Source organism: Tenrec ecaudatus, chromosome 14, assembly GCF_050624435.1.
Source record: "Tenrec ecaudatus isolate mTenEca1 chromosome 14, mTenEca1.hap1, whole genome shotgun sequence".
NCBI lineage: Eukaryota > Metazoa > Chordata > Mammalia > Afrosoricida > Tenrecidae > Tenrec > Tenrec ecaudatus.
The window spans coordinates 53,348,745-53,363,556 of NC_134543.1; the positions used below are offsets into that span (position 1 = coordinate 53,348,745).

At 45.2% G+C, this 14,812-nt stretch overlaps 1 protein-coding gene across 2 annotated transcripts in view; it reads left to right on the top strand.

The window, feature by feature from the left end:
* Positions 1–3,715: 3,715 nt before the first annotated feature.
* NID2 (nidogen 2) overlaps positions 3,716–14,812 on the top strand; it is an 85,260-nt gene continuing 74,163 nt past the window's right edge. For both annotated transcript variants that reach the window (XM_075531178.1, XM_075531179.1), the window contains exons 1-2: positions 3,716–3,995; positions 4,627–4,935. In XM_075531178.1, coding sequence (XP_075387293.1) covers positions 3,789–3,995; positions 4,627–4,935 — 516 coding nt within the window. In that variant the 5' untranslated portion in view covers positions 3,716–3,788. The remainder of the gene's footprint in view (positions 3,996–4,626; positions 4,936–14,812) is intronic.

Sequence of the window (14,812 nt, forward strand, 5' to 3'; positions counted from 1 at the left end):
ACCTGTAGAGAAAATATCCAACGGTGTCTGCCACACCCACCCTCTCCATGTCACGGTAAAACTGCATCCTCAGTGAGAAGTGTCAAAGGACTGAAAGATATAGAATCTTTTCATAATGGACTTAATTTAAATGATTTCTCATCAATGGAGTTTTCCTAGGCCTTGGATAATTCAAATCAAATGCAAGTCTGTGGAGACATGCGCATTTGCACAACTCTTATTTTTTATACATAGTCATCCCCAACCTGGAACTTTGGAGATAGTAAATTCAGACAAAGAATCACCGTATAGAGCAAAAACAGGGCATTTTCTGCCAAGCTCACCTAATACCAACATGCATACATACCAGTCAGTGTTGTAGTTAGAATTTGTTCTTCAAATACTAACATCTACTGGCCACGCTGTGGAGCAAATATGTTTTTATTCTTTTGACAAAAGTAACAGGGCATGTCATCATTCTTGGATTCTTGATATTTATAACACAAACATAACCATAAAAGAAAATACAATTATGGAGATTCTTGCTGAGTCCATTGGCAAAGTGTCATAACCCCTGGCTTTGTATTTTAAAAGTCTGCATCTAGCTAATTTTACCTTGTAAGCAATGTTCAGCTCTACTCTGAAGATCCAATGGAAAGAGTCGAAAAACTTTTTAAGTTCTCTATCACCTCCCGCTGAAAAGGGCCCTCCGGCTCTTTAAGCTGTCTGGCAGGCCACAAAAATTCCATCCTTGAAAAAGGAGCTGTGGCTATAATGGAAGTATTTCTTCTCAATTTTCTTTGTCCAGTGAAATAGCAATGATAGATTTTTTTGCTTCTTCCCAAGACTCAAAGTGACATTTTAAAGGGGGAACCATTATTTTGGTGCCATAATCCCCAGAGCAAACCTATAACTGTCCAGTTGAATCTGATTCAGAGTGATCCTACTGGACAAAATATAACAGTCCAGAGGGCTTGCAAGATAGTGATCTTCCCAGAAGAAATTGCTACACCCTTCTCTCTCAAAATGGCTTCAAAACACCAAGGCATTGCTGGCTCAGAGTGATCATACAGGGGCAGAGTAGAACTGCCCCAGTGAGTTTCTGAGACTAACTCTTTATCGGAGTTGAAAGTCCTGTCTTTCTTCCGCAGAGCAGTGGTGGTTTTGAACTACTGATGTTGAACTACCAGCCCACTGTGTTTGAACTGCTGGCCTTTCAGTCCACTACCCAACACACAGTTCCTATGCCACCAGAGCCCGCTTTAAAAAATATCATTGCTGCATTAACGTAAGAGCTAAAAAGACTGCTTATACATAGCTACCCAGAGTCTCAGATTCTGAGAATTCAGCTGCCATGCAGGTAGGAAGCTGGGAAGTTTCATGTCAATCTCTTGGAATCAAGATTCAAAACGATTAGTGAACTCTTGGTTCAAGGACCTTTTTGCCTGTTTTGTTGTTAAGCGCATGCTAAATGGATTATTTTCCTGTTTCCTCACCCCACCCCCACCTCAACACATATTTATGCTCTTTTCCAAATTAGATCATGAGCGTCTAAGGTCAGGGGCCACATCTTGTCCTCCTTTGTATCCTGTGGAATTGTGCTTGTCATGGTAAATTTACAGGAAAGAGTTGTTGAATGGAAGAATGATGGAGCCTAACAGCAGTGGTGGGTGAGTTGCTAGGCAGTTTGGTAAAGAGGATTAGAAAATTGGACGGATCAGCAGGGATGAGGGTATAGAGGAAAGGATGTTGCATTTCAAGCTAGCAGATGGGGATCCTATAGGTCTTCTTGTTCACCTTCAGTTCATTCAACAGCCTTTCATAAGCTTTTCCTGATGGGCCAGGCATTTGCCAGATACTGAATAAGACAGAGTCCCCGCTCTCAAGGTGTGGTGGTGGTGGAGACAAACGGAATACAGTGACTAGAGGGTATGTGATAGAAGATATGAGAGGGACAAGCAGAAACCCGGCATCCAGTCAATGGCAGTGAGTTTGGAAGTCACCGTTTTCTAAGCATAATGCCTGGTCATATTAATCAATGGTCCCCAAAACATGGTGGCGTAAAACCACACACGAGTACTGCCTCACAGTGTGTGTGATCCTGGAATCTGGAGCCCATGTAGTTGGATTCTCTGCTTTAGAGTCTCTCCGGAGGTTGCAAAGTGTCAGTCAGGGCTGTGGCATCCTTTCCAGGCTTGCCTGGGAAGGTTGTCGGCTGCCACACTCCCATGTTTGCTGGCAGAATTCTGTCCTTTCCTGGTTGTGGTTAGTGGTCACCCTCAGTTCCTTACCACATGCCTTTTCCTAACATACCAGCTTTCTTTGTAGTCTAATTATTGAAGTGACACCCCTGTCACATTTGTCACATTTTATTGGTTAAAAGCAACTCCTGGAGCCGGCCCACACTCCAGGGGAGAGGATTACACAAGGACACGAATACCAGGAAATGGAGATCAACCAGGCCATATAAGTCCCTGCCTGTGGGCCACGCTAGTCTATAATTTATTAGCACCGACTAAATGTTAGCTATTATTATGATACTGAATCGAGAAATTTGGAAAACCTACAGGGAGCCAGTGAAGGATTTATATCGTGGAGTAATTTAGGTAGTCTCGGGAAAATCGCCGAATGTTCTTGGGACTGTTTCCTTCTCAATGCAATGCAATGCAATGCCTACCAAAATCTAATGAAACCTATCTTTTGAGAGTCCCTTAAGGCTTTCCCAGCGTTTGCTCGCTTCGCGCGCGTTCTTTTTAAATACCTTTGCTTCCAAGGCCCAGATTGGGGGGGGGGGGGCAGGGGCAGGGAGAGAAAACAGACTCTCGGGGCAATTGAAGCCCTTGGTAATAAAAATGCTAATAAAATCTCAACCATCCCCTGAGGCTTCGCAGAGGGGTGTGGATGGGGGGTGGGATTCCCCACCCCCACCCCCTGGTGCAGCCGGGTCTGAGCTCGTGCCATTTCCAGCCGATCCCGCGCGGCCAGGAGGCTCGGGTTACCTGCGGTGGCCGCAGCGCCGATGCCCGCAGGTCCCACCCCACCCGGCGCCTCATTTCACCTCCTGCCCCATTTCTGTCTGGTCTACGCCCCGGGGCGCTGCCCCACGTCCCACACAGCGGCGTTTCAGGGTGTCCCCCGGTGCGGTTTACCTCGGAGAAGGTAAACAGCACGGTTGGCGGGCGTGTGGGTGGGGTGGCGCAGGGCAGTGGGCCTCGGGGAGGGGACGGAACCAGGGACCCAAGCAGCTGGCTCCGCTCCGCACAAAGGCGCGCTTCTCCGCAGGGCGTCTCCGGGGCAGGGCAGCGGCCGCCAAGCAGCGACAATGCTCCTTTGCTTCTCTGAGTGGCCTCAAGGGCCAGGGAGTCCCTACGCCGCAGCCCTCGCGCACAGTCCCTCGCCCTGACCATCCCGCGCCGCATCCATGGCTGCGGGGTGTCCCCTCCGGCCGGGATCCCCCAGCGCAGCCCCACTCTCCTCCAGGATCCCGCAGCCCCGACGGGGTCCTGGGGTGACCCGGGAAGTCCGGGAGGGACGGAGCAGAACAGCCCCAGCCCACGGCTCCAGCGACCGCTGCCTTAGAAAACCTTTAATGAGAACCAGATGTGGCGGCCGCTGTCGAACTTTCTCAGACGTGGCGATAGGTCCCCGGCCAAGCGCCTCGGCCAATCAGCGCGCTCCAAGGGCCCGCGGCCCCGCCCCGGCAGGACGCCCGCTGGGCTCCTGGTTCGAAGCTGGCGCCGAGCGACTAGTGGGCTGGTTGGCCAGGCAGCGGACGCGCGCTGCGGCGGGGCACCCACGGCCGAGCGAGCATGAGGGGGGACCGGGCGGCCCGGAGGCCGGCGCTGCTGCTGCTGCTGCTGCTGTCCCAGGTCGCAGCGCTGCACCCAAGCGAGCTCTTCCCCTTCGGGGAGTCGTGGAAGGACCAGCTCCTGCCAGAAGGCGACGATGAGAGCTCAGCCGCGGTGAAGCTGGCCGTCCCCTTGCGCTTCTACGAAACCCAGTTCCGTGACCTTTACGTAAGTCCATCCCGGCCGGGGTGCGGATTCCAGACCTTTCCCCCAGCTTCTTTCCAGGGGTCAGTGCACAGAGTATCGCACCGAAGCGCTGCCTTCCAAGGAAGAAAATCGGCTCCCTTCCCTGGGTCGCTCGCCCCAGGGTGGGGGGTTTGCAGCGGGCGTGCAGCCTGACCACCGCCTCCTCACCTCGAAGGGAATTGTTCGCAGCCTTTGCTCATCCCCGGTGGAAAAGAAGGTGGGGTTTCCCAGGAGGCTGGTGGGGGTTCGCAGCAGGACGCCCAGGATGCATTCCCTCCTCTGACACCCCCCAATCCCCCCTACTCCCCCCCACCCCCGCGTTTGCTCCCCAGGGCCCAGAGTTGTGCGGGAAGTGATACGTCTGGGCGCCCCTGGATCTGAGGAGTCTCTGAGTAGGAGTGAGGGGTCCGGTACCCCACTGAATTGGGCGCGCGCGTCTCCCTGCGCCGGAATTGGGTTCCCGGTGGTCTGCCTTAGTCGTGGGTTTGTGCCTGGCCCGTTTGGAATTGTGACTGTCCTTCAAGCCTCTTGGGAAACACATGTGGGTTTGTAGTGGCCTCCTGTTGACTTCCTACAGGGTAAGTGACCGTCACCTTTTCGCCCTGTCTCCCAGGTGGGCACCAATGGCATCATCTCCACCCAGGACTTCCCCAGGGAGACACAATACGTGGACGATGATTTCCCCACAGACTTCCCGGCCATCGCCCCTTTCCTGGCCGATATAGACACAAGCCAGGGCAGGGGCCGGATCCTGTATCGTCAGGACACCTCCTCGGAAGTGCTGAGTAAAGCTGCCTACTACGTGCACACAGGCTTCCCGAGCTCCACCACGCGCTTCGCCCCCACCAATGCCTTCCTAGTGACCTGGGAGCAAGTGGGTGCCTATGAGGAAGTCACCCGAGGGGTGCCACCTTCTGGAGAGGTAAGTGACCAGTGAGGCTCTGGGATCTATCAAAGGGAGAGATGAGCCTGAATCCTGAATTGGAGAAATGATTCCATCTTTGCTGAGCCTGGGGCAACACAGAGCCTGATGGATCATGTGGTGACACCCAGAGTTGAGTGGCCTGGATGTGAAGAAGGCAGCTGTTTCCAGACATCTTAGAGACCCTTAGAGATGGCCACCGCCTCAGGAAAGGTTGTACTCAGGGGATTGAGGGTCAGGCTGCAGAAGCCCGTCTGGGTTAACACACGCAGTTTACTGTTTGGTTGCTTAGTTTTCCAATGGCCTCTAAGTGTAGAAGTGTTATTTCTAATTATATGTTGTTCACTGAAGGAGAAACCAGGAAATAATAAGAACAACTATTCATTTCCTGACCATTCAAAGATACCCACTGTTAAACATTTCCAGATCTGTAGCTATCAATATCTGCTAACAAGACTCTGCTCCCCCTGCACAGACTGTTTATTACCTACTTTACTCTCCACTGAATAGTGTATAGTAAATGTGTCCATGTCAGTAAGGATATTTTGACATCATGTCTCCTGACTGCAGAATATTCCACTCAGGAGATTTGCCACTGTTTCCTCAACCAGGGGTTCCAATGGTCACTGGGCTTATTCTCAGCTTTTCATGATTATTTATAATATACGAAGCTCATTTTCTTTTATTTTTATTTCGTTATTTTTAGCTAAATCTTTCCTTATGTCCTTAGTTGACATTCCACGCTGCACTTTTTCCAAAGTTCTTGCTTAGTTTTGGTAAGCTGCCCTCCAGGTGCCAGGATACATGCTCCCTAGTGTACAGGAGACCACCTTGGGTGTGTTTCACAGTCTTTACCATCCGGGCCCCCAGTCTCTAGGCCAGTGGTTCTCAACCTTCCTAATGCTGTGGCCCTGTAATACAGTTCCTCATGTTGTGGTGAACCCCCATCCATAAAATTATTTTCGTTGCTACTTCATAACTATCATTTTGCTACTGTTATGAATTGGGCGACCTCCATGAAAGGGTCGTTCGACCCCCAAAGGGGTCGCAACCCACACGTTGAGAACCACTACTCTAGGCTGTGCAGCCATTTGAAGGCCACTGAAGTTCTCTCAATATATCTCAAGTAGACAAGGGTGGTTGAGCAATTGTTGGAGTAGGTGAGTGCATCCTCCTTTGATACCAGACTTGAATCTTCAATTAACATACCTCAAGAGTAACATTTATATTGATTTCAGAGCATGAGTCTTTCCAGGCAATAGAACGATGGCAAAAGTTCTCTTCCAGAGTTCAGTAGCTCGCCCATGGTCACTGTGTATTTCAACCAGGCCATTCTTGTTCCACGTTCTCAGGACATGAGCTGTGCTTTTTCCGAAGGTTTTCAGTTAACAAGGTTTGAGTTTCATTCTCTCAATGTGATGTTAGTACCAGGAAAGTCCTCGGAATGGAATGCCACTCAAAGAAAGAGTGAAGTTGGAAGGATATCTGCTTCCAAAGACCATTTCATGCCAAGATCACTTCCAGTGTCTATTCAGCAAAGAAGATGCTGGATATAAAAGTCACTCGCATTTAAGATTTTCTTGCCTTTTAACATTTTGGTCAGATAACATCTAGTTCTGATGATGATTGAATAATTTCAAAATGTGACATTTCAGTCATTCAACAGAATAATTCAATTCAAACAAATGAGTACCTTCCTTGTTCAGGGCAATGGGCTGGGGAGAGGTTTGAGATGATACAAAGAATAAGATTAAACCCCTTCCATTATGTTGTGTTTATTCAGTCACTCATATTTGCTTTCAAGTTTCTAAAAACTTATTTGAAAAATTGATTGTAGTAAGGAATTTGGGAAACAGAAAATAAACACTGTAATTCTCCCAATCAGGTTAATTAATCAATAATTTATTGTTTTCTTCATTTTTTTTCTTTAAACATTTTATTAGGGGCTCATACAACTCTTATCACAGTCCATACATATACATACATCAATTGTATAAAGCACATCTGTACATTCTTTGCCCTAATCATTTTTTTTCTCCTCTTTTCTTTTTTTATATTTTATTAGGGACTCATACAACTCTTATCACAATCCATACATATACATACATCAATTGTATAAAGCACATCCATACATTCCCTGCCCCAATCATTCTCAAAGCATTTGCTCTCCACTTAAGCCCTTTGCATCAGGTCCTCTTTTTTTTCCCCTCCCTCCCCGCTCCCCCCTCCCTCATGTGCCCTTTGTGATTTATACATCGTTATTTTGTCATATCTTGCCCTATCCGGAGTTTCCCTCCCCCCCCCCCCGCCCCCTTCTCTGCGGTCCCTCTCCCAGGGAGGCGGTCACATGTGGATCCTTGTAATCAGTTCCCCCTTTCCAACCCACTCACCCTCCACTCTTCCAGCATCGCCCCTCACACCCTTGGTCCTGAAGGTATCATCCACCCTGGATTCCCTGTGCCTCCAGCCCTCATATGTACCAGTGTACAACCTCTGCCCTATCCAGCCCTGCAAGGTAGAATTCGGATCATGGTAGTTGGGGGGAGGAAGCATCCAGGATCTGGGGGAAAGCTGTGTTCTTCATCGGTACTACCTCGCACCCTGATTGACCCATCTCCTCTCCTAAACCCCTTTGTGAGGGGATCTCCATTGGCCAACCCTTGGGCCTTGGGTCTCCACTCTGCACTTCCCCCTTCATTCAATATTCATTTTTCTTAAACATATATCTTATATGTAGCATATTTAAATAAATGTATGTAAATAATTTATACTTAAGCAGAGTTGAGACTTAGTTATTCAACAAACTTGGTTTACATATTTTCTGTGGCTCAGGACAAGAATAGACACTATGAAAGGGCATACTCTTTACCCCCAAGATCTCATAGTGTAGTAGTGATATAGACTATTGTTCAATGTAATCAGTCTCTTAACTTTAAAGTGCCTAATCCTAGCTCTTTCCTAGTTAAAGTCAATGAGGATTTTAGTGAAGGAGTCACTTTGAACCTGTGTTGAGCAGAGTAGAGCATTCCAGTCAGAAGAGATAGCTGATGACATATCCCACATATGTTATAAAAGATAATATGTCGGGGCCATTGTATTTGGCACACAGTTATTGAAGAGGAAGAAGGATATCAGGAGTTCGGACTTTGTTCTTTGAAAGTCTGAAGCCTTTGAAGAGTTTTAAACAGGGGATTGGTACAATTGGACTGTTTTTCCAAGAGAGTTTGATTTGACTGTGTTGAGATTATTCGCTATTTTCATTGTTGGTCCTGAGGGACTTATCTGTCCTGGATCCCCTCTGTTGTGAGCGCTTATGTGTACCAGTATACATGTTCTTGTCTAGCTGAATTTTTAAGATAGAATTGAGGTCAGGATAGTGAGGGGGAGGAAGCATTATAGAACTAGAGGAAAGTTGTATGTTTCATCGATGCTATAGTGCACCCTGACTATGTCATCTCTTCCTTGTGACCCTTCTGTAAGGGGATGCCCAATTGTCTACAGATGGGCTTTGGATCTCCACTTCGTACTTACCCTCAGTCACATTTATATGATTTTTTTGTTCTGAGTTTGATGCCTGAAACCCGATCCCATGGACACCTCATGATCATACAGGCTGATGTGCTTCTTCCATATGGACTATGTTGCTTCCCAGCTAAATGGTCACTTATCTTCAAGCCTTTAAGACCCCAGATGTTATATCTTTTGATAGCCAGGCACCATCAGTTTTCTTCACCACATTTGCTTATGCACACATTTTGTCTTCAGTGATCATGTCAGGAGAGTGAGCATCATGGAATGCCAGGTTATTAGAACAAAGTGTGCTTGTGTTGAGGGAGTACTTGAGTAGAGGCCCAATGTCCATCTGCTATCTTAATACTTACCACATAAATATATATACATAGATATATTTCCCTTTCATTATATATAAATATATTTATATATGCACATGCCTGTATTTAGACCTCTATAAATGCCCTTTGCCTCCTAGTTCTTTCCTCTATTTTCTTATACTTTCCTCTTGTCCCACAATCATCTTCAGCCTTCATTTGGGTTTCAGTAATTCCTCTTACCCTTGATTAAGGCATCCTCTACCCTCTTTGCCATCAATTTTATATTACTTGTTGTTGTTCCCTTGTCCCTGGGTTTGTTAACACCCACTTCCTTTCTCCTGCCTCTCCCTCTCCCATGTTCCTGTCCCCTGCCCCGCCCCCCCACAACCATCTGTCCTGTTGTTTTCTCCTCCAGATTGTTTATCCGCCTAGCTTATCTAGATAGACCTGCAGAGACAATAATCACATAAAAAAGACAAAGCAAAACAATAATAAAAAAACCCACAAAAAACAACTAAAAACAACCAATGACAAATAAAGAAAAGCCTTTAAATAGTTCCAGGTGTGTTTAGGAGTATTTTCTAGTGGAGTCTGATGACATAGTCATGTGATGACAAAGGGAATCCAGGGCAGATAAACCCCTCAGGACCAATAATGAGAGTCACAATACCTGGAGGGGAAGGGGAATGTCGGGGGAGAACGGGGGAACAGATCACAATGATCTACATACAACCTTTTCCCAGAGGGACGGATGTCAGAAAAGTGGGTGAAGGTATAAGACATGGGGAAAAAAAAAAGACAAATTATCAAGAGTTCATGAGGGAGGGATTATGGGGGAAAGGGAAACAAAGCTGATAGCAAGGGTTCAAGTAGAAAGAAAATGTTCTGAAAATGATGATGTCAACATGTGTACAAATGCGCTTGACACAATGGATGGATGGATGGATTTTGATAAGACTTGTAAGAGCCCCCAATAAAATGATTGAAAAACAAAAGCAAGCAAGAGAATGAACAGACACAAAGGAAAGACTGGTCACTTCACCTTTGTGTGTGTTCATGCTCTGTCTTGCTAAATTCTCATAACAGTATTTTACTATGCTCTTTCCCCACAACGATCCTACAAGAGAGGCAAGTGAATAAATGTTTGCATTTCATAGATAAAGGCAAAAAGGAGTGAAAGCAACTCTCCAGAGTGCAGCTGTGAGTGATGCAGAGGCAGGTCTAGAATACAGATTCCTTAATCTTTGTTTTGTTCAGACTTTTGATGCACGGCTATTTCCTTAGCACGAGTGATGTAGGTGTAAACAATGATAGTTGTGCCTTCCCAAAGGCGTTCAATTAACAAGGCTTGAGTTGTAGTCTCTCGTTGTGATCATAGTAACAGATGGGCCCTTGGAACTATAGTTCATTGAAAGAAAGAATGAACTTGGAAGGAAATCTGCTTCCAGAGACAATTTGCATGCCAATATTACTTCCAAATTAGTATCAAAATCTTCTGAAGAGAAATCAGCTGCATCTGTGTTCATTTTTCAACAGAGAAACAAAGACAAAGTTAAGTTAGTAAGCAATGTGAATCCACAAGATGAGAAATTGTACAGAGGTTCTAGGGTCGGGAAGCCATTCTAGAGCATCTGCTCAGGATGTAAAATTTTACATCCACATTTTATCAGGTTTTAGATGAAATTAAAAATTGTACTACAGATTAGACGACCTCATTACTTATCTTTATTATACACTATCGATATGATTTCCCCTCGCCTATGATTATCAAAGGAGCCGTGGTTGCTCAGTGGTTAAGGACTTGACTGATAACCACAGTTTGTTGTTCAAACTCATTAGCTGCTCCATGGGAGAAAGATGAAGCAGTCTGCTGCCATCAAGATTATAGCTTTGGAAACCCCATGAGGCCGTTTCACTCTGTCCTATAAGGTTATGATAGAATTGACTCGATAGCAATGGATTTCGTTTTGATTTTTAATCAAGATCAAGTACCTGCCTCCTCTGCCTATTAAACCTTGTGGAGTACAAAGTGGCTGGGTGGCACTGTTTTATTTCCAAATCAATGGAATTGGTGTTGTGCCTTCAAATGGGAGCATGGCACCCTTTGGAACTGAAGACGTCTTGACCCGCAGAGTCTTGAGTCTCAGGTACCGAAACAGCAATGCTGTGAATGGATCATAACGGTCCTATGACTGGTGCCATTACTACCCCCACCCCTTCTTTCCGGGGCGCATTTATCCTGTCTGTGGGAGAACCAGCACCATCTAGTAGATGCTGGTTTAAAGCATAAAGAGCCTCTTGGGGAACATTGTCCCACCCTTGCAAAATACCTACTTGGTGCCATGATTGTGCTTTTAGAAGGCCTTTCATTGTTCTGTCAATCCCCTACATCATTCAGGTTGATGGAGAACATGGTTAAGACCAGTGAACCCCGCGAGCGTGGACCCATTGCCACACTGTGAAGTGAGTCCCCTGATTTGAGGCAGTGCTCTATGGGATACCATGATGGTGGATAGGTCACTCTGCAAGCCCATGTATGGTACTTTTGTAGTAGTATTGTTTGAATTATGGTGCTGGTGAAGAATATTGAAAGTACCATGAACTACCCCAAGAACAAACAGAGCGATCTTGGAAAAAGCGCAGCCAGAATGCTCCTTAGAGGCAAGGATGGCAAGACTTTGTCTCATGCACTTTGACATGTCAGGAGAGACCAGTCCCTGGAGAAGAGCTTCATACTTGGTAAAGTAGTGGTGCAGTGAAAAAGAGAAAGACTCTCAACAAGATGATTGACAAAGTGGAACTGACTTGACGGCACCTGAAAATGATGTTGCTTGCAAGGAAGGCAAGCCTGTATCTAGAATAAATGTCTATCCCAGTAAGAACAAAATACTGTCCTTTCCATGAGCACAATAAACCCACTACTCTGATGTCTGATCAGACCAAGGAATGTTGTTATATTGGAAACTCAGTATGAGTCTCTGTTACTGATAGACTGGGCACTCAGGCAAACCATTGGTGATAGCCCATGAATCAGTGTACAGTTTCATATCTGGCCATTTGCCCTTCCGAGCAAAGAGAATAACCACGTGCACCGCCTGATGTTGTGACCATTGAGAGGGTTTCTCTTCAGCACTACCATCCAGAGAAGTCCCAGGAAGGGGCTCCAGTGTTTACTGCATATCACTCAGAACCATCTGTAAGCCAGGCATACGTTTTCTCTTCAGTCAACTACTCATAAGAAATGTCCCATAGGACCATAGGTGCAAACTAGGGGGAGAGAAGATGACAAAACTGGGGACCATGGAGATTTCAGTCACTCTCTTGTGTAACTTAATTGTGCCTTCCAGTCCTGCTCAAGGACCCCATTACAGTTAGTAATGGAGTGCTCCTCTGCATGGCCAACCTGATAAGCCTTAGATCACAAACACTCCGTTCAAAAGGAGCAGCTAAGTCTGCAGAGTGATTTGGTGGCCCATGCTTATATGTTCCATCTCTAAGCCCTAGGAACAAGCCCAAAGTTGTTATCTCAAAAGGAGAGAAGTTATCTTCAGATGCTCGCATGGTTTTGCTCTATAGTTCTAAGAGTCTGTACTATAATTCACCAGTAGAGATCTTCCAAAAATTACAAACAGCATCTCTCTCTGCCACTAATGCTTCAAGAACCACTGGAGGAACTAGATCATATGGCTCCAGGGTCAGAGCATATAGCAGCCTTCTTTTTCTGGGTCCCACTCAAAACTAGCAGCTCTTTGTGGCACTTAATAAATAGGCTGGTATATTACATCCAAAGAATAGATATGTTGCCTCCAAAATCCAACCAGGCATTGTGCCACCACTTTAGTTAGAGGACAGGCCAGATACATGATATTTTTCAATTTAGAAGGAATATTTCGTTGTGCCCCACACCACTGTAGTGTTAGAAACTTAACTGAGATAGAAGATGCTTGCATTTTTGTTGTATTTATTTCTCATCATTCAGTATGTAAGTGTCTGACCAATAAATCAAGAGTCATTGACACATTCCTTACCAGGTCCAGTCAGCAAAATATTGACAATGTAATGCACCAGTGTGAATGTTTTATGGAAAAGAAAGGAAAGGTGATCAAGGGCCCCAGAGAACTATATTATGACATAGAGTTGGAGAGTTGGCATACTCTTGATGTAGGATAGTGAAGATGTATTTCTGGCCTTTCCAGCATAAGAAACACTGCTTCTGATGTTTCTCTTCCCAACTAAAACTAAACTTGCTGTCGTTGAATCAATTCCAACTGACAGGGATTAATCTTAGAAACTAGAGTCGAGGAAAAGACATTGACTAAATCAATAGTTGCATGCTAGATGCCAAGAGTTACATTAATTTTCTCAAGCAATATAACCACATATGAAATAGCAGCTGCAATTGGAGTCACTACCTGGTTTAGTTAAAATAATACACTGTCATTCTCAAGATCCATCTGTTTTCTACACAGGCCAGATAGGAAGTTGAAAAGGAATGTGGTGGGAATCACCACACCTGCATCCTCCAAGTCGTTGATGGTGGCACTAATCTCTGCATTTCTTCCAAGAATATGGTATTGCTTTCAGTTTGCGACATTTCTAGGTAGGGACCATTCTAACAGCTCCCACTTGGCTTTTCCTACAATAATAGTCCTCACCATATCAGGGAAATAATATGAGTGTTTTATCAATTGATGAGTATGTCTAGCCTCGTTACACATGTGGAACTGGAAAATTCATTACAGGATATGCTTGGGAACCCACTGTGCGATGGACTTGAGCTAAGACCTTATTAATAACTTGACCTCCACCCTGACTCTGAATGGTGTGCTACAGTGACATTTCGGGTCTCCTGGAATTAGTGTCAGTTCAGAACAAGTGTTCAGTAATCCAGAAAAGTTTCATTATTTAATTTTTTTCCAATCAATAGTCATTCTCATAAAAATTCAGAGATCCCTTTGGAGATGCTAGGACATTTTGGCAATGCAGTGGGTGTCCTTCTTTAAGGAGCCCCAGATTCCCTTTCAATGAAGGGGTCATGGGTTTGTAGATTGGCTCAACTCTGGGAGTTGACTGAGGGGCTGTGACTCTATTCTGGTGATTCAAGTTAGATTGCGATTCACTTGGCCTAGAATTCTTCCAGTTAGAACAGATCAAATAAATATGAGTACTTAGTGGATTTCCCTTCTATGAGGGGGTTGCAGAAAAGTGTGCGGACAAATGGAATTAAAAAATAATGGAATCCATAAACTTTTGAAGCCCCATGATATTCCACTCCTAGGGACACTGACTAAATAAAGACTCCTAAACCAACCTCAATGCTATCAAGTTGATTTCAATTCATAGTGATTCTATAGGACAGGGTAGTGCTTCTCCAATGGGTTTCCAGGACTGTAACACTTTACAGAAGTAGAAAACTTCATCTTTCCCACATAGCAGCTGGTGGTTTTGAACTTCTGACCTTGCAGTTAGCAATACAATGGATAACCACTGTGCTACCAAGGCACCTGCGACTAAATAGTGAGTGCCATAAGTACATGTTAGTCAGACTATTATAATTATTGTTTTGATTTCGCTGTCCTTAATCACACCTACAAAGGGGTACCCAAATAAAACCGGAATTGCACTGGACTGAGCATAGTACACATTTTCCCTGCTGGGTGAGTACTGAGCAACTCACTCTGAGTTATTACACCCAGTGGCATCTCCTGGGAAGGTTCTCTCTGGTCACAGTGAATTTTTTTCATAAAAGCGGTTTTACTTGAACCTCATTTTTTGTGATGGCCAATTTAAGAGAACATGTGTGACTGTGAAATTTTGTTTCCTGCTTGGAAAAAATGCTGCAAAAACTGTTGTGATGTTGAACAAAGCTTACAAGGACAGCACCGTGGGAAAACTTAAGGAGATGAGAGGGTTTCTCGTTTCAAAAAAGGTGAAACGCCGATTGATGACAAACCTTATTCTGGATGACCATTACTTTCCCAAACAGACGGAAATGTAGACTCGTATTGCATTTGGAATTTATTCCACCAGGTCAGATTGTTAATCAA